At 37.6% G+C, this 20,398-nt stretch overlaps 1 protein-coding gene across 6 annotated transcripts in view; it reads left to right on the top strand.

The window, feature by feature from the left end:
- Arp1 (Actin-related protein 1) overlaps positions 1 to 20,398 on the top strand; it is a 482,639-nt gene that overhangs the window by 307,526 nt on the left and 154,715 nt on the right. For all 6 annotated transcript variants that reach the window (XM_067759866.1, XM_067759867.1, XM_067759870.1 and 3 more), the window contains one exon: positions 6,897 to 7,133. In XM_067759866.1, coding sequence (XP_067615967.1) covers positions 6,897 to 7,133 — 237 coding nt within the window. The remainder of the gene's footprint in view (positions 1 to 6,896; positions 7,134 to 20,398) is intronic.

The raw sequence follows: 20,398 nt of genomic DNA, 5'->3' as shown, positions 1-20,398 counted from the left end.
TCGTCTGAAAGTGATTCAGTTAAAAACAACCACATTTTAGGTAAAGTCTACACGTCTGTAGAATATATGGCCTGTCGAAGCAACTTGCGTGTTTTGGATGCACCGTCTGCTTTTCAAGAATTGGGTTTTCCATGGAGTTCATTCAAAACTGGTTTGAAGCGACTGCTCATTGTATATTTAGTGTTATCTGAATGTGGCCCTTTAGACCATTGTTCGTTAAATGTTTTTTCGTTCCTTTCTATTACGTTGTGTAAAACGCAACAAGCAAGAACAACTTTTTCCATAACGAACAGAAGGAGCAACACCAAACAACTCAAGAGATGGAATCTGAGGCTGTATATGCACATCATGAAAATGATTTGTTTTTGGCACACCCCATAGAGCAATCGACATCATCACCTACCAAATTGGAATTTGAAGTGAGTGGATTTGACAACGGTGGACCTGCTACGTTTTCCATGGAAGACAATAATCTGGCACCCGTCACCGCACACAACGTGTTTGCTTCTACAACCGAGCCCTCCTCTGAGGCGAAATCTGTACCACAACAAGAATTAATCGCTCCGACAGAACAGCAACTTGTTTTGACAGACCCAGAAAGTTCTAATCAACAGGAGCTTATGCATATGCAGGAAACTGGACCCAATAATGTGTTCGAAGCTAGCAGTGATATTTTTTCTGATTTGTCCACTGGTAATGAAGCATTGTTGGTTATATCTGGAGCTCCAGTATCTTTGCATACAGACTCCACTTTGGCGCCAGTTATTGATACAACCGAATCCGCAATGAGCAAAGATTTCATCACTGCTGCAGCTGGTATTGGTGCTATTGCAGCTACTGCTGCTGCTGGAACTGTTGCTGCAAAAAGTGACAAGAAATCGGATATCAAAAAGGCAAGTACTCCTACTTCGACTAAAGCAAAGGCGCACGATGCCAAAAAGGGCGCAGAGCCAATTAAAAAACCTATCGGAACTTCTTCTAAAATATCAGTATCATCGGCAGCGTCTGCAGCTAGACCACATACTGGTCCAGCTAAGGCTACAACAATTACAGAAAAGAAACCATCGACAATCACTTCAACTGTGCATAAATCATCAACTTCCGCGGCTACTGCTACACGTAAACCGTTAACATCTGCTGCCTCTTCAACGAAGCCAACTACAACTAGTGGTAGCACTGCAAATGGCATAGCCCCTACGACCAAACCGAAAACTCTTGGCGTTGCACCAACTAAGCCCACTACCCTGGGACTTACTACTACAACAAAACCGACATTGTCATCGCCTCGTAATACATTAACATCGCAACTGCGCAAAACGGCGCTAACTACCAACACAGGCACTGGCTTAACTACTGCTAGAAGTCCTCTTAAGACTACAGCATCAACCACTAATGGCATTTCCAAAATTTTAGCAAATACAACGGCAGCAGCTAGTCGTGCCAAAAGTTCCACATCTACCACTACTACAACTACAACAACAAAGACTTTCACTGCACGTCCGGCACCTAAAACTACACACTCAGCTACATTATCATCCACAACAGATCAATATCACCATTACATTTTAGTATTCTCCATCATGCAAGAAGTCGTTGCAAAGCCCGGTCTCTAAATATGAATAGATGGTCGACAGCTTCATTAAGGTCGTATTCGTGCGGCTCAACAGGATCATGATGTTTGTGCATAAGCGACATTCTTAATGGATAATATGTGTCTGGTGTAACAATAAAGCGCGAAACTGGTTGATTCTTAATTAATTTTGGGGAGAGGTTTGTAATTTCGTTTGTTTCCTCCAAAAATAGTGACGGTTGGTTTGTGTCCAATTTTACTTTACGGAATAACATATTACTATCAACCAGCACCGGCAATATGTTTGCGGAATTTTCGGATTCGCTAGAATTGCTATTGACTTGGTGCTTAGCCGGCACTTCACATACTCCGAGCACCCCAATGGCTACGGGTGGCATTTTTTAGACGCAATGTAATTTTCCCTTCCCCAATCTCATCTAACTCCTCCTCACTAGTTGGCATATAAATATTGATCACCGAATGTTTATAATTGATTCGGCAACGCTTTTCATAATTCTGCATATTGTTGTCCGCAATGTAATTTTAAAAACACGAGCGATTTCCAAATATTTTATTCCAGTAGCAAAGGCATACAGTCCCCAACGCAACTTGCTTTTCATATGGAGGTTCCTTGCTCTACAAAAAGAATTGCTTGCCCTACAATTGCCCATCAATGAATTTTTCCCAAAAGAAAAAAAAAAAAAAACGGCAGTTCCTTTCAACTGGCCGCGAAGCCAATGAATGACATTTTGAATGAACGAAACAAAGTTGCCACTCGGTTCTCACGCAGTAAGCACTTTACGCGCAATCCAAAGAGTATCACAACTCGGATCCGCGGGATCCAACAAACTCGAGTGTTAGTAACCGAACAAAAAATCAACTAACGAAAACCCTGAAGATACAGACTGGTTTCACTGAAAACACACGCGCCAGGTTGTATTTCGATAGTTTTTTTTTGACATTCGGCCGTCTTTTTCTTCTTTATTTTTTTTTGAGAAAAGGTTGTAGTTTGACAATTTGGTGCACAGAAACACAATTAAAACCAACTTTCTTGTGAAAACAAAAGGTGAAACCACTCGAGACCGAAATAATTCTCGCGGTCTATTTGCATTGTTTTCATTGTTAAAAAGGGTAGTGCAAAATTAAAATGTAAAACATAAACAAAAACATGGCACACCATGGTGGTCTCGCTTTCATGACAGAAATTGCTTTTGTTGAGTGTTGAAGTTTCGACAGACTTTCGTCAGTCCCTTTTTTAGCTTGAAATCCCAGCAGGAATAAAGTAGTGTCATCTATGCTTTCGATGCTACAAACAGGGGAGAAATTAAACCTTTTAGAACAGACTATAAATTTAATGGCGCGTCAGGACTCAGACGCAAGCTGTCCCTAAATACTTTCATGACATGACCATTATGCATCAATACATTGCAATGGGCAGCACCGCACAGCGGTCTCATTCCAACGATTGGAAGAGTGAACAGCTGACAGCTCTACAAATTGCCACACTCGTTAGCGTAGGCTATTCCCGCCAGGGTTGTGTTGGAATCAACAAACACACCACAATTTGTGATTCTCACACAACATGGCCCAAATCAACACAAAGAGTGTTCCCAGACAGCGAGTAAAGGCCTCTTTACATTTGTCGCACATTTGTATGCACGACATCATTTGACTAGTCATTTTACAGGGATTCATAGGTTATATTCACAGCCACATTTGTATCGGCGTGGGTGAGTTTTGTGACCAAATTTTTGTAGGGCAACTACAAGGAGCCGTGAAAATACACGGGTAACTCGTGATACCATCTGCTACACAAATGTAGCGTATATTACCGCATATTGCCTGTATTAGGCAAACACCAAAAAATGACTGCTTTCAATATCAGAATTTCATTATGATGAGGATATTTACCAAAATTAAAGATACCTTTAGGCGTATCTCAATAAAATTATATTAAATATAACAGTGGTTTCAACCACTACAAACCCATCATTACATCGACAGAATAACTTAATAAGATTATTCGTTCCACACAACCCTTTTAGCCCGAGTACGCCAACCACAAGCTCGACCAATTAAGCCTCTACTCTCCGCCCATACGCCACCCAACTCCCTTAAAATGCAAAACAAATAATAACAAGTTCCCGTTCCAGAATGACGGGTTTCTCGGTCAAACGCACCAAGACGGAGCAACGCGTTGACTCCTTCACCGTCTCCTGCCGGTTGTGCCAGAAGAACCACGGCATACGACTATGCCCGCGGTACAGGGGAATGTCGGCAGAAGAACGCCTCCGGGCCGTCCTTATACACCGGCGCTGCCCCAATTGCCTATCGCCGTTCCATCGGTTAGAGATATGCCCTAGCAACGACCGTTGCCACCGCTGCCGTGAACCACACCACACCACGCTTCACATGGAGGACGAGCAAGCACGGCCACGCCCGATCCCTGGCGAAGAGCGCGACGACGACGAAAGCGACGAGGTGCTATCGATCAACATCACCGAGGACACACGATCCTGGGCCCAACAGGTGGAAGAGGAGGAGAAGGAGATGGAAGAGTTCACGAGAGGTGCAGCCGCCTTAGCCATCGCCCCAACGGCCAGTGGAGAAGCACGATCCTTCCGACCGCTGCTTCAGCATGAGAAGCAGAAAAGCAATCAGCGACACATGGAACACGGGGATGGCGCGGAGACCCGTCCTTTCCGCCCATCGCACCGCAATGCCAGTGGGCGCCGGGGCGGCGCGGAGCCGCGTCCGTTCCGCTCGACCCGACTCTCTACTGGCAGAGCGGCCCCGTATCAACCACGCAAGGAGGGTACCACAACCACCCTCGCGCGCCAAACAACAACCCCAGCCGGCTTCAGAAGTGGTCGACTCCGGGATAATTTAGCGCCACCGACTATAACTCGAGCATTGATCGCCATCGCGCCGACAGCCATAGTCCGAATTGAGGCAGGAGGCCGTTTACACCTGGTCCGCGCCCTGTTAGATGCCTGCGCTCCCACCAGCATTATCGATGCCAATTTGTGCAAGGATCTACACCTGGAGCGTAACAATACCGCACGTCTGTCGAGGTGCACCATCGTTCTTCGTGGAAAGTATGGGGTAGCGGGAAAGATCACGACCCAAGCCACCGTAATAGCAAACTATGCCAGGTTTAACCCCACGGCAAATCTGGACCCGTCGGTAGCGGCCCCATTCCAGTTCATGAAGCTGGCCGATCCGACGTTTTACCGATCGTCGCCAGTGTTGCTCACTTTGGGCGTCGACGTCTACGCCAATATTATGGTCGGCGGCACACCCGCGTCGACTGTCGGTGGGCTCCTCACCCAAGCCACAATATTCGGCCTCGTCGTGTCCGGAGCCCACCCACTATAAAACCGTAAACTATACCACAAGGTGCATTTTAAACCAAGCAACCCCACGTACTTGAATACTAACGCTTTTCTTTTTCATCCACAGTTCAGCGAGGCTGCATTACTGCGAGCACGGATGTCCGCCGGAGATCGTACTTACGATCCTACTATACATACGTCTCATATTTTTTAAATTTATTTAGTTTATCCCGCCTTGGGAAGGTTGCTGGCGTACTCACCGAGTTTCAAGTTGCTCGCCGCAAGGGGGCCGGCATGTTTAGGCCACCAGCCTAAATATTTCGGACCACCCTAACACGCACATTAGTTATTTATTTATTATTCTTACCGGTAACGGCTAACACCAGCCGAGAGCTAACTTTGAAGGGGAAAAACTCAACGAAAGTTGGCTATCGGCAGGTGCCGCGGACTTGTTCGCGGTTTTGAACTTTCTTTCTATTTTGGAACGTCAAAGAGCCAGCAGCTAGCCCCAGGTGAGTAAGATAAAAAACCAACCATTTCATACAGTGCGAGTGTCAGTAAGTTAAGATTTGCAAATAATTAATGTTACAAATCTGAATTGCTATTGAATTTATTTTGTACAATTTTGGCTCCTAGCCATTGTCACATAACGTTTAATTCTCAATTTGCCTTTTTTGCAATTCATTCGCATGAATTTGAATGTGCCAAGTGCATATTGTACGCGGTAATAAGTTGTATCTTGAAGTGTGCGCAAATAATTATTTTCATCCTTGTGCCTTAAATTAATTCCCATCTTTAAATTCCGTGAATTAATATTGCAAGTAATTATTTGTGCATAGGGAAGCGTGCGTCTAATTAATTCCTTCTTTACCCAATACTTGAGTTGGAATTGATTAGGCCCCTTCATTACATACCGCGAGTGTACTCTTGCACACCTTTTGTGTTTTGAACTTTCACCTTAGCGAACCTTTGATAATTAATAACCACATCTTCTTTACATAGTTAATAAATTGTTATTGTTTTGATACTAATTCGGTGTTTTATTTCTTTTATTTGCAACGCACACGCCCGACTTCCCCGGGTCCACTGCCCCGCAAAACAGTGGCCTTTGGCCGCGATTTGTAAAAATAACCCTGGGTGGGTCCAACGCCTTTCTGCATTAGTGTGTACAAAAAATCTGACAAAAACAACAACCACATGAAATTAGATTTTATTAGAAATTAAATTTTAAATTTTTGTTTTCGAGTTCTTAAATCGGAGGTCGAAACGTGTCTTTTGATACCAACGTTGAAAATTTTTGTTAAAAATTAGGTGGTGAACCGTCTTGGAAAATGTTACATTTTTTCAAAACAACTGCAAAATTGTATGAGACAACTGCTAGTGATCAGTTGTCAGATTTTGACGTCTTTGACAACTACACCAACACAAGGTTGTAAACGGCAATGCCACAAAAAGTTGTTAGACTAGAAAACTCAACCGACATTTTTTTGACAGGTTGAGTTGTAATCTGTAATACCAAATTGCGAAATTTCAACCCAACCAGAGTTGAGTTGTAAACGGTAATAGGGGCATTAATAAAGAATTTTGTTTATTTTTACTAAATTATCCAGATACTTAATTGTTCATGGGTTGAAGCTTCTTTTAGTCGGAATATATTAGTTATGCCAGGCTCAACTTATTCTTTGTTGGTGCAGGTGTTTCCCTTGTGGCAAATTGCAAGGTGAGTTCGGAAAGTTGAGTTATGTAACAATTGCTATAATCTCAGTTAAAATGTTGATGCGGTAATTGCAACTAAGTGTAAAAATTATTGAACTTTCTATAAAGTTGGTTGTATAGTTAAGTTAGGTAACAAGTAAACTTTTTAGCAGTCCTTAATGCCAGTTTTGTGTGCCAGCTCCTGCACGGTTTACAAAATGCTCTACCCCTTTTTGTGCTTTGACATATTCGTTTTTGTCGTTTTTGTTACCTAAAAATTTCTGTTTTTTCTGCAGATTGGACAAGCCAGATTCAGAGCCCCAGAGGTACTTTTTCGGCCAGATTTGCTTGGCGAAGAATGTGAAGGCATACACGATGTACTGATGTATGCTATCGAAAAATCAGATATGGATTTGAGAAAGATGTTGTACCAGAATATCGTATTATCAGGAGGCTCAACACTTTTCAAAGGATTCGGTGATCGTCTCCTGTCAGAATTGAGAAAACACTCTGCGAAGGACCTTAAAATAAGGGTAAGTGTACCGGTAAAATTAATCAGTACTTAAAAAAATCAAGACTCGAGGTATAAGATAGTTTTCTACCATTAATACTCGAACGGATATAAGGTGAGGTTTTTTTATTCACAAGAATTTTTCTAGGATTACAACTCAGCATTTGATGATCATTTATTTTATTTACTACGTTCGTAAAATTTAATGAGTTTTAGGCTCATTTCACAATAGGAAGAACTGAACAAATTTGAACATACTGCCTGCTTTTATACCTATTTCGATCCTGCTTAACATCGCCTAAGACATCTGAGATCCGAACTCTAATCATCATATTTTTATACTCAGTTTAGCAGAGCTCACAGAGTATATTAACTTTAATTGGATAACGGTTGGTTGTACAGGTATAAAGGAATCGAGATAGATATAGACTTCCATATATCAAAATCATCAGGATCGAAAAAAAATTTGATTGAGCCATGTCCGTCCGTCCGTCCGTTAACACGCTGACTTGCGTACATTTTGAGATAAAAAATAAAATAAATGTAAGGCGCGATAACCTCCGAAGAGATCTAAGGCCGAGCTTCTCTTCCAATTTGCGTTGTGCTCCTCTTGATTTTCCCTACAAATTGGCCGGACGGGACCTACATGTTTTATGCCGACTCCGAACGGCATCTGCAAGGCAGATGAGTTTTCACTGAGAGCTTTTCATGGCATAAATACACCCGGAGCGCTTGCCAAACACTGCCGAGGGGCGACCCCGCTTAGAAAAATTTTCTTCATTTTAAGATATCTTGATGAAATTTGGTATGTAGGCTTCTGGGCACTCATCTCAGATCGCTATTTAAAATGAACGATATCGGACTATAACCACGCCCACTTTTTCGATAAGCTGAAAAAATGCGATAATTCATTACCAAAGACGGATAAAGCGATGAAACTTGGTAGGTGAGTTGAACTTATGACGCAGAATAGAAAATTAGTAAAATTTTGGACAATGGGCGTGGCACCGCTCACTTATAGTCACTTATAAAAGTAGGTAATTTAAAAGTTTTGCAAGCTGTAATTTGGCAGTCGTTGAAGATATCATGATGAAATTTGGCAGGAACGTTACTCCTATTAGTATATGTATCCTTAATAAAAATTAGCAAAATCGGAGAACGACCACGCCCACTTAAAAAAATTTTTTTAAGTAAAATTTTAACAAAAAATTTAATATCTTTACAGTATATAAGTAAATTATGTCAACATTCATCTCGAGTAATGATATGGTGCAACAAAGAACAAAAATTAAAGAAAATTTCAAAATGGGCGTGGCTCCGCCCTTTTTCATTTAATTTGTCCAGGATACTTTTAATGCCATAAGTCGAATAAAAATTTAACAATCCTTGTGAAATTTGGTAGGGGCTTAGATTCTAGGACGATAACTTGTTTCTGTGAAAAAGGGCGAAATCGGTTGAAGCAACGCTCAGTTTTTATATACAGCCGACCGTTAACACGATAACTTGAGCAAAAATCGATATATCTTTACTAAACTCAGATCACTTACTTATTTATAACGATACCTCGAAAAGGCGTCCACCTATAAAACAAAGGCCCACTCGCTTTTAAAATACTCATTAACACCTTTCATTTGATACCCATATCGTATAAACAAATTCTGGAGTCACCCCTGGTCCACCTTTATGGCGGTATCTCGAAAAGGCGTCCACCCATAGAACTAAGGCCCACTCCCTTTTAAAATACTCATTAACACCTTTCGTTTGATACCCATATCGTACAAACAAATTCTAGAGTCACCCCTGGTCCACCCTTATGGGGTATTCTGGAAAAGGCGTCACCCTATAGAACTAAGCCCACGCCCTTTTAAAATACTCATTAACACCTTGCATTTGATACCCATATCGTACAAACTTATTCTAGAGTCAGCCCTGGTCCACCTTTATGGCGATATGCCTAAATGGCATCCACCTATATAACTATGACCCACTTCCTCTTAAAATACTCTTTAATACCTTCCATTTGATACACATATTATACAAACACATTCCAGGGTTACCCCAGATTCATTTTCCTACATGGTGATTTTCCCCTATATTGTTCCATAGCTCTCAGCTGAGTATGTAATGTTTGGTTACACCCGAACTTAGCCTTCCTTACTTGTTAATCCTACAGACGTACCACTAGGCTATGACTGCATCTGTTTGTATGGTGTTAAATTCAGTTTTCCCGTTGTTATTTTTATTCCTTGTTATTTGCTCGGCGCAGGAGAGCTGAACTAATCTGGTTCTATCTCTGCAGGCAAAGGGACCGGTTTGTGGCGTACCACATACCGACCAAATAAACCATGCCGATCACAGTTCCTGTTCTATTATGAAAAAAGGCCAGCAACTCTAACATGGAGTTGTCATTGGGGGTGACCAATTGCCACCGTATAGAGACTATGAAAGCGGAACAGAACTGATCCTTTGACTAGACATTGGTGGTGAACCTGTGATGGGAGAGAATAACTTCTACTTTAACAAGAACGTGCTGGCAGACCTGTGGTGGGTTAAAAGAACTGGTCCTTCCAAAGCTATGGTGGCAGACTTGTGATTAATTTGGCCTTTTTTAAGTTGTCAGCCCTACTTGTGATCGATTCAGGAAGCACGACCTTTCATAAGAACCTTAGCATAAGTTTTGTATTTTGATTTTCAGAGCTTTAAGGCCGTTAATGTAAGACAAAAACTAAGTTTTTACTTATTCTCCTAACATAAAACATAAAACAAAAATGACAATTATTAATATTTTCTCAACAAACAACATTCATCAATATTTCACTTACATTAATTTGTATAATTACACATATTAAAATAGAATTTAATTGTGACTAAAACAATAAAAATAATAAAGAACACAACATTCTGCACATTTAAAAAGAGCCACTGCGTCCATTGCCTCGTACACTGTAATTGATTGCAGTCGCGTAGGCGCAGTCTATGTTATCCACATCTTCTTTGAAATTCATCGTTTTGTTTACTTTTTGTTGTATGCGCAGCCCTTCTAACAACGCATACAACAAAACGATGAATTTCAAAGAAGATGTGGATAACATAAACTGCGCCTACGCGACTGCAATCAATAACACTGTACGAGGCAATGGACGCAGTGGCTCTTTTTAAATGTGCAGAATTTGTGTTCTTTATTATTGTTATTGTTTTAGTCACAATTAAATTATATTTTAATGTGTGTAATTATACAAATTAATGTAAGTGAAATATTGATGAATGTTGTTTGTTGTGCAAATATTAATAATTGTCATTCTTTTTTATGTTTTATGTTAAATAAACCAGGCTCCCTGAAGAAGATGTAAAAACATCGAAACGCGTAGGAGAATAAGGATAAACTTAGTTTTTGTCTTTCATTGACGGCTTTAAAGCTCTGAAAATCAAAATATTTGAATTCCAACAATTGGCCCAAAAATTATTAAAATAAGTTTTGTATATTGGAACGATTTTCCGCCATCCCCAGTCAAATTTGGTTTGGAGACAAATCGGCCTCGGTATTGCGCCATCATCAGTGTCAGTTTTCGGTAAATCTTTCAAATATACATCAATTATTCACCCTGACGGAAAATCAACAAAACAAAACGAATGAGCTAAAAAACTTACCTTTTATTTCCATTTTTTATATATTTGTTTGAAAATTTATATTCATGTAGATATTTTTTTAAAGTGGTAGCAAAAACCATTAAGCATTCAGTTAACTTCGAAAAATTTCTAGAAACCTTCACGAAAATTTCCAAATTTTTCCAGTCAAAATACAAGTCGGTCCCTGGTCCATTTTCTGGAAAAAAGTTTCGTAAATATTAATCTAGGCTACCTATATACCAAATTTCAGGCAAATCGAACCGTAAATAGAATTTATTCGAATAGATAGGTCCCGGGTCCACTTCCCGAAAAAAAAGTATCGTAAATACTAATCTAGGCAAAGAGCTACCTATATACCGAATTCAAGCAAATCGAACAGTGAATAGAATTCGTTTGAAAAGATCCACTGGTCCACTTCCCGGAAAGAAACTTCACAGGTGCACTCTCCGGGTTGCTGTGAAGCTATCCTGCAAATTTGAATAAAATCGGCGGAGTGGTTTCGGTGTGCATAGGCTGCACAAAACATGCATCCCCCTTTATATGCATATATTGATGAAAAAGATTAAATCTCCTTGGTGCACAAACATAGCATTTATTACATACAAACAGGCCAAAAAATATAGCTTTTTTTAAGAATTTTAACGTAATGTTAGAAATGTTTAACGAAAGCGTATTTAGTACAAACATACATCCATACATACCTACAACTGTATTTACTTACTCACTTAATTGGAGTTTAACCGTTAAAACGGTTATGGCCGTCCAACCAGAGTGTACATCAGCACAATTTAATTGTATAGTATTCGACTTTACGATGCACACTACCAAACATAAAATAATAAAATACTTGGCGAAGCTCGAATTGTTTTTGTCTATTGTATTTGTGCGGCACAATATTGTATTGAAATACACAAAAGCGGCAACTTAGTGTGCCGGCACAAATGCATGCACAATTCGAAGGAGTTTTGTGTTTCACTACACAGGCAGGCAGGGCAAGAATTTTAGTTTATATGGCGAAGGCTTACTTGTTTAGCGACTTGGTTGAAATTTGGCACACTTTTTTCCAGGAAGTGGACCAGGGGTCGACCTTTACCAAAAAAATTTATTTATTGACCACTTTGCTTGAAATTTGGTACGTGGCTTACTTAATAATAAAAAACTTTTTTCCGGGAAGTGGACCAGGGGCCCTATTCGCTAACTGTGAGTTTTAAAGTGTGCACAAGAAATTGTGTAAACTTTGAAACTCTGATTCTGTAAAGCAAAGCTGTGAAACCACTCACTGATAAAAACTTCGTGAGTTTTCTTGGCAGCCAGTGTACACTATTGTGACATTCAAAACTCATACGCACTGTTGCAGAATTACTTTTTTGTTTTCATGGCGTTTGATGAATATCTTCTCACTGACATAAGACTTTTACATTCAGCGCTCATTCAGCAAAACAATGTGCACAATAATTTACAGAATCGCATTAAAATTTAAAGTGTAAATTGTGTGTGCGAATGAGTTTTCAATGAGTGTAAAATTTTCCTTTTTCACAGTTAGGGACTTGACCCCCGGGGAGCGACCTATTCTAAAAAAAGTAATTTGTTGAGCGATTTTTTTGAAATTCAGTACATAGGTAGGTTCTTGCTAAGTCAATACTAAAGCAAATTTTTTGCGGAAAGTGAACCAGGCCCATTCCATAAAAATGTGTTTATTGAGCGATTTGTTTGAAATTTGGTACATAGACAGCTTTTCGCCCAAGTTAACGTATAGTGCCCTACTTTTGTGAACAGGTTGAATCGCCTATTTAGCATAAAAATTGTGTTTAAAAGACAGATTAAACAATTAGTGTTATGTATTATTTATCTTCTTCGAGCTGTATTACAATTATCATTGCATTGCAAATATTTGCTGTATTTTTTACACGTATACACTACTTAATTCGCGGGTTAAAAAAAGCTTATCATCACTTAGGTAATGTTTAGGAGACTAATCTAGCGGCAATTATTGAAGGCTCCCGGTAGTGATAAATAACTTGCTACAAAACGGGTTGTACTGAATAGCGGAGACACGCACCTCTGTTGGTCAAAGTGCGTAACCTATAGCTGTATCGGTTGCGATGAATTGTGGACACACACACTTTTTGATCATAGAAGTGGAGAATAATGTAGAGTTTAAATGGAGAGACACATTTCAGTTGCAACTGAGTATAATGCATACCTACTGAAATTTAGTAGTATTTATTTTTGTGCAACAATTTCATAAGTGTAGATAAAGTATACACTTAGGAGTCCATATCAAATTTAATTGCATATGTATATACATTAAGCTGGGTTCATTTGCATGGACGAAAGTTAACCCATATCGCGCCATCGATATTTCGATAAATTTTGGGCTCAGGAAAAAAAGTTCCACTAAGCATACCCAAAAAAATAAATTTCAAGCCTGCAAAATTTGAGTTTTTTGACTTTTTTTCTTTGATTTTTAAGGTTTTTTTCATGACCTACTTAAAAAATTTTCATATGATTTTAAAATTTTTATGTATACCCTGTCCGACTCAAAATTGTCCGCTAAAAACTTTGGTGATAACAGTTTTCTGCAAAAAAAAAAAATATTTTTTGGGTTTCGACGAGTGTTTTGGTGAAAAAATTTATTTTTTCGCCATTTTTTTTTAAGGGTTTCTTCAGAAACGTGCAAAAGTGGGGCCGATGAAAACGAATTTGTCTCATAGTTCCTATCCCACTTAAAATTTTGCGATAAAAACGTTGGCATTAACAGTTAAAAAAAAAAAATTTTTTTTGTTTTTGGGACTTGTTTTGGTCGAAATCGATTTTTTTCATTTTCAAGGCTTCAAATCATTTTTTATGTATATGTTTCCGTTAGACCCACCAATAAGTATACCAAAATGATCAGGGGGCGAGCTAATTTGATTTCGCCATGTCCGTCTGTCCGTCCGTCCGTCCGTCCGTCTGTCTGTTTGTTTGAACGCAAACTAGTCTCTCAATTTTTGAGATATCTTGATAAAACTTTATAAGCAGGCATATTTTGATGGGAGATTTGACATTTGTCGGAATCGACCGGATCGAACCACTATAGCATATACCTCCCATACAATCGATTGTTCAACAAGAGGGTTTTCGCCATTTCTGCCCCATTTGGGCCTCATTTTAACAGCTAGCAACATCAAATTTTACCACAAGCTTACGTATTGGGCATAGATTGTTGTCTGAAAAAATCATCAAGATCGGACTAAAAATCGATTTCGACAAAAATGATGAAAATCCTCTTACCTGAACAGTCGGTTGTATGGGATATATATTATAAATATGTCCGATCTTGATGATTTTTTCAGACAACAATCTATAACCAATACGTAAGCTTGTGGTAAAATTTGATGTTGCTAGCTGTAAAAATGAGGTTGAAATGGCGAAAACCCTCTTATTGGAAAATCGATTGTATGGGAGGTATATGCTATAGTGGTCCGATCCCGTCGATTCTGACAAATTTTATAATCAAATTAAAATTTTTTAAGTAGGTCATGAAAAAAACCTTAAAAATCAAAGAAAAAAAGTCAAAAAAACTCAAATTTTGCAGGCTCGAAAATTATTTTTTTGGCTATGCTTAGTGGAATTTTTTTTTCCTGATCCCAAATCCTATCGAAAAATCGATGGCGCGATATAGTTTAATAAATCGACCCAGCTTAATATACATGTAAAACAGCACAGCCATTATACGACTTTTCTATGCAGCGCTGCTATTTTTGGGAACACCGCGGTATATATCGCCACCTATAATATATCTAACTTTATTTAAAGAGTATTATTTGTTAAATTAAACCAATTCCCTTCAAACTTTATTTCTTGAAATACTCAATCAATCTAGTTTAAAGCTGTGATGAGAATAAATAAGTAAAGCTCAATAGTAAGAACCTAATATTTTTTTCGCTTATATTAGCAATGTTACCTTCCTAGTGTAGGCTGGGTTGCATTTAAAAAACGTCAGCTGGTTTACAAGTACGTATATTGGTACATTCGCTGGAAAGCGAAACATTAGTTGTGGTTTGACGATATCATACCAAAATTCTGGCTGGGCATTTTTTGCTGGTAAATACCATGTTGCAGCAGGTTATTGTTAATTTCATCACGCATTATTTTCATATTATATTGTGTTGTACTTCCAGATAATTTTTTTTTCTTTCTCCAATCTAAAAATCTGATCCCACAAAAAAATAATAAATACAGAGTTAAAATAAGATAAATGCTCTAGAAGCTTTGTTAATCTAAAATTTAATATTCCATTCAAGTTATATAGGGAAATCTGGATTTCAGTTTTAATAATATACTAGCGTACCCTCGCCCGCTTCGCTAGGCGATAAATTCAATGATTTGCTGAAAGAGAATAAAATTAATACGAAACAAAGCTAATTCTTTGATACAATTTCATTCGAACTTGTTTGTAACACTTTTTGGTAGACAACGTTTTTGGTTTTTCCATCTTTTGCGTAAATGAATAATGACGATGGTTTGCCTACTCGTGAGCAAGCTACATACGATTGTCCATGAAAAAAAAAATTGGGTATTCCACATTAATACCGCACATTTGTACAGACTGTCCTTGCGCCTTATTAATTGTCATAGCGAAGGCAAGGCAAACCTTTGAAATCGAATGGTAAATCCGTCGGAATCAGTGGAATTCTGGGTATCAAAACGTCTTCTCCTTTGTACTTCCCTTTCAAAATTGTTGCTTCGATAACGTTACCCATTAGCTTCTTCACAGCGAGTCTGGTACCGTTGCAAAGTCGTGGCACAGTAATGTTGCGCAGCATAATAATCGGTGCTCCAATTTTTAATCGTAAATTATGAGGTGGAAGGCCTGACAAATCGAGTGAGTTTAAGAATTCAGTTGGACAATTTACGACATCATCTTGATCAGTAATAGTGTCCATTGACTTATATGCAACTATGTCACCAGGTATTTGATCCAGAATAGCTGCATTTATATCATGTACGTCCTTATTTTTCCCAGCTAAAATTGCTCTTTCGCTGAGCCAATCATAGTTTTTGTAATGTTGAACTACGTTTGGAAATACACTCTGTACCAATGCTGTAAAAGATTAAAATGCAATAAAAAGAGTTGTGATCTTAATGAGTGAATTCTGAATGAATCTTTATTCAAATATTTCAGCTTATTTATATTAAATTATTCTAAACATATTCTTACATACATATTTACATTTAAGCATACATACTAACATGCATATCTACCTTAAGCATACATACGTACATACCTACATACAACTCGATACAAAATATGTACCTACACATCTGTGTTGAGCTGTGACTTCTATGGGAAATGCAATGCTTGCAAATTTGCTAGAATTCAAATTTGTTTGGTTGTGTGTTGTACACACACCTGTATTAAATCGTGTGAATGGCTATGTCAGCAATAATTATCAAATGCATATTTATGTGTTGATGAACATTTACACTATTTTTGTATCAGGGTAGCATATTAGACTGATTTAAATATTTGGCATTAAATTGTTGGCTGTTTACACTACATCTCCCTTTTTTCAGAATGCTTATGCATTTGGAGAATGCATGAGCATTCTATTTTTATAAATTAATTCTACTTTTGTATTTTATGTTTGTAGGTTGAACATTTTTTTATTCTACTAATTTAAGTCTATTTTTGTGTATTTTTATTTTCTTATTATTTATGATATTGCTATTCTCTATGTTACTGAGAAATTTGCTTATCCTCATTTCCTATTCCAGATGGGATTAAAGTGTCATTATTTTTATTATTAGTATTTTATTCTTTATAGGGTATTAGAGTAAAATTATTATTTTCATCGATTTATTCTACCTTATAGAGCCCTTTATATCTACTATCTAACTTATGACCTGTTTCGTTTTTTACTAACACTACATCTCCTATATTTATTTCCTTAAAGTGAATATTTTTATCATAACTAATCTTTTGTTTTTCTTTAGCCTCTTCTACTAATTTAAAGGCTCTACCCTGTACTATTTGTAACCTATATTTAATTTCTTTATCGTAAGCCTCATAATTGTATAATGGGCTTACCGTATTTTCTTGTAAAAATTCGTAAGTCTGGGGTTTTTTGCCAAAGATCAATTTGAATGGACAATAGTTATGGATTGTAGATGGGGTAGTATTGTAACAATATGCAAAGTATTTAAGATATTCGTCCCAGTCATCTTTGTTAATGGATATGTATGAACGCACATATTCATTGAAAGTTCTATGGCTACGTTCAACAGTGCCTAAAGTTTGGTGGTGATACGGCGTAGATGTTTTGTGCTCAATATTGAGAAGTTTACATAGTTCTTCAAACAGGCTATTTTTATATTCAGATCCCATATCCGTTATTATTGTTTTCATACTTCCATAAATTAATATGAAATTCTCGAATATGACTCTGGCTACTGTTTTTGCATGTTTGCTCTGTATAGGAATTGCAACTAAGTATTTAGTCAAATTACATATTAGAATGACAGCGTATTTGTTTCCATTTAAATCTTGGTAAAGGTCCAATTGTATCTATTTGTACTGTTTCGAACGCCTTTGGTGGTGTTTCAGTCGAAATCATTGGTTCTTTTAAATTTTTATAAATTAAATTTTATTGCAATTAACGCATTTCTATATATATTTACTTATATCATTTTTCATATTTTTCCAGTAATATTTTTGTCTTATTTTATTAGTTGTACGATTGATTCCTGGGTGGCCACCATTAACAGGATCATCGTGTTATTTTTGAAGAATCTTTTTAATTTTATCATTTTCCGTCACATGCACAGCCTTCGGAGTTAATGCAATAGTTAAATTTTTGAGAACTTTGGTACCTATTTCCTTAAATGTGTCTACTCGAGTATAATTAAACAATTTGTCTCCTAAAGACAACGGTATTTTCTTAATTCCCAAATTGCCGGCTTTTTCCATAAGCCTGGTAAAGAATTGGCCTAAGTCAATCTTCGCCTCAACAATTTGATTTTCTATATTTATTTCACAACAAATTTTCTTTCCTTTTTTGAAATATAATTTCGGAGGATCGAAAACGAGCTGGACTAGTCTTTTTACTTTACATTTATTAAGCGCTTCGTATATTATAAGGTTCTCTTTGTGATTTTTCTTCTCTTCATTTCTATTACTGTTATTACTGGAATTCTTTTTAATTTGCGATCTTGTCGTGACTTTCATTATTTTACATGCCTGTACCGACAATTCTTTTAAATCATTGATATCTATTCGTGACAGAGCGTCTGCCACGTAATTTTCTTTTCCGGCTCACCCCAAAGTCATACTCTTCCAAATCTAACCTGATTCTAGTTAATTTAGATGAAGGGTTTTTCATTGAGAATAAATACGTTAAAGGTCGATGATCCGTTTTCACTGTGAATTTTCTGCCATAAACATATTGTCTAAAATATATAATTGCCCAATGTATGGCCGCTAATTCTTTTTCGATCGTGGCTTTGTTTATTTCGCCTTTTGTAAATGATCTGGAGGCATAGGCAATGGGTAATTGTTTTCCTTCATATTCTTGGCTTAGCACAGCACCGCAAGCATAACCACTTGCGTCGGTTGTAATAAAGAACTCTTTATCAAAATTGGGATATTGTAGGATATTTGGACTAACTAATGCATTTTTTAGGTAATTAAAAGATTCCTCGCAGTCGTCTGTCCAATTGAAAATTACATTTTTCTTACTAAGTCTTGTTAGAATCCTGGCGTATTCCGCGAAATTTGGTATGAATCTTCTATAATAATTACAAAATGCGACAAATCTTTTTGCTTCATCAGCATTTTTGGGAGTTGAGTAATTTTGAACAATTTTAAATTTGCTTGGGTCTGGTAAAATTCCAGTACTTGTGCATTTATGTCCAAGATAAGTGACTTCTTTGCTGAAAAATAGACATTTGTTCGGATGTAATTTTAAATTATATTTTCTGCATGTGGAGAATACATCCCGTAAATTTTTAATCATATGTTTTTTAGAGCATCCTAATACGACTAAATCGTCCATGTATAAGAATGCTTGTGATGGTTTTAGACCTGCGAATGCCAATGTCATCATCCTCTGGAATGAGTTTGGCGCTACTTTCAGGCCATAAGGTAATCTCTTGAAACGACAAGTACCGTTGTCCGCTGTAAAGGATGTGATATCTCTTGATTCTGGGTTGAGTTCTATTTGGTGAAATCCTGACATTAAATCTAGGCATGAGAAATATTTCGCTCTTCCCAATTGCATATCTACCTTAAGCATACATACTTACATACCTACATACAACTCGATACAAAATATGTACCTACACATCTGTGTTGAGCTGTGACTTCTATGGGAAATGCAATGTTTGCAAATTTGCTAGAATTCAAATTTGTTTGGTTGTGTGTTGTACACACACCTGTATTAAATCGTGTGAATGGCTATGTCAGCAATAATTATCAAATGCATATTTATGTGTTGACCATTTTCGATTTTCAGTAATTGCGGTGAAAATTCAGCTGCTGACGGATCGTTTTGTAGTTGAACACGTACGTTTGTAGTAAATGTAAGCGTGTTTACATGTCTCCATAAATACGATGATTTTAAACATGCATTGATTTCATCTCCAGCCGTGGATTTTGGGATCACAGGTAATGTTTGCCTGAAATATCCAGCCAATAAAATCATGGCACCTCCAAAGACTGTTTGGCTTCCTCATAGATCTTTCATAGTTCTTTCAAGTGCTTCCAATGATTTCTTGTGTGCCATAGTACACTCGTCCCATACGATGAGCTTACATACTTTAAGAACTTTTGCCATTCCAGATGTTTACGAAATATTATATGTTGGTGTTCCATTTACCAGTATATTCAAAGGCAACTTTAATGCAGAATGTGCTGTGCGACCGCCTTCCAGTAATGTAGCCGCAATTCCGGAAGAAGCGAGTGCCAATGCCACGTTATTATCTGATCGAATTGTTGCTAATATCAATGCAATCAAAAAGGTCTTGTCTGTTCACCCAGGAGCAACCAAGAAAAACAATCCACCAGTTCCATGGCTAACATTATTCATGATTGTATCATAAACATGTTGCTGTTGGTCATTCAATTTCGTTAAATTTGATGTTAATGTGTTTAGTTCATTACAATCATAATGGTATCCACGCTCCAGTTCTCGATTATCATGCATTGGACGATTTGCTGCTGGCATGTGCAATTGTACTAACGATTTGTTTGACATCGACAAACAAATGTCGTCAATCCTTATCAATGCTTTATGGTAAATTTCCAATGTGAATTCCAACTCATAATTTGCAGTATATCAACGAATTTCGTTTAAAATAATAACTGTCATATAATCTTTGAAATTATTCCATAATTCCAATGGATTAGATGGGGATCACGTTGCAATTATTATCGAAAATAATGTTCGTATTTGATGTGGACTGACTAGTACAGCTGAAACGACAAGCGTATATTCTCAATGCGTATCATCCTCCAACAAATTTAATTGTTGACATGCTTCACGATATGTAGCGCACAATTCACCATTAATTGTTCTTAAATCTTGGAATGATGTTGGGCCACGAACATTAATTAACAACAATTGCAAGTAAAAACACTCAGCATTATTTGAATGAACTGCATAAATGCATCCTAATGCA

Source organism: Eurosta solidaginis, chromosome 1 (assembly GCF_040869045.1).
Source record: "Eurosta solidaginis isolate ZX-2024a chromosome 1, ASM4086904v1, whole genome shotgun sequence".
NCBI classification, from domain to species: domain Eukaryota; kingdom Metazoa; phylum Arthropoda; class Insecta; order Diptera; family Tephritidae; genus Eurosta; species Eurosta solidaginis.
The sequence above is the reverse complement of the archived record's forward strand: the minus strand, read 5'-3'. Positions and strand labels throughout refer to the sequence as shown.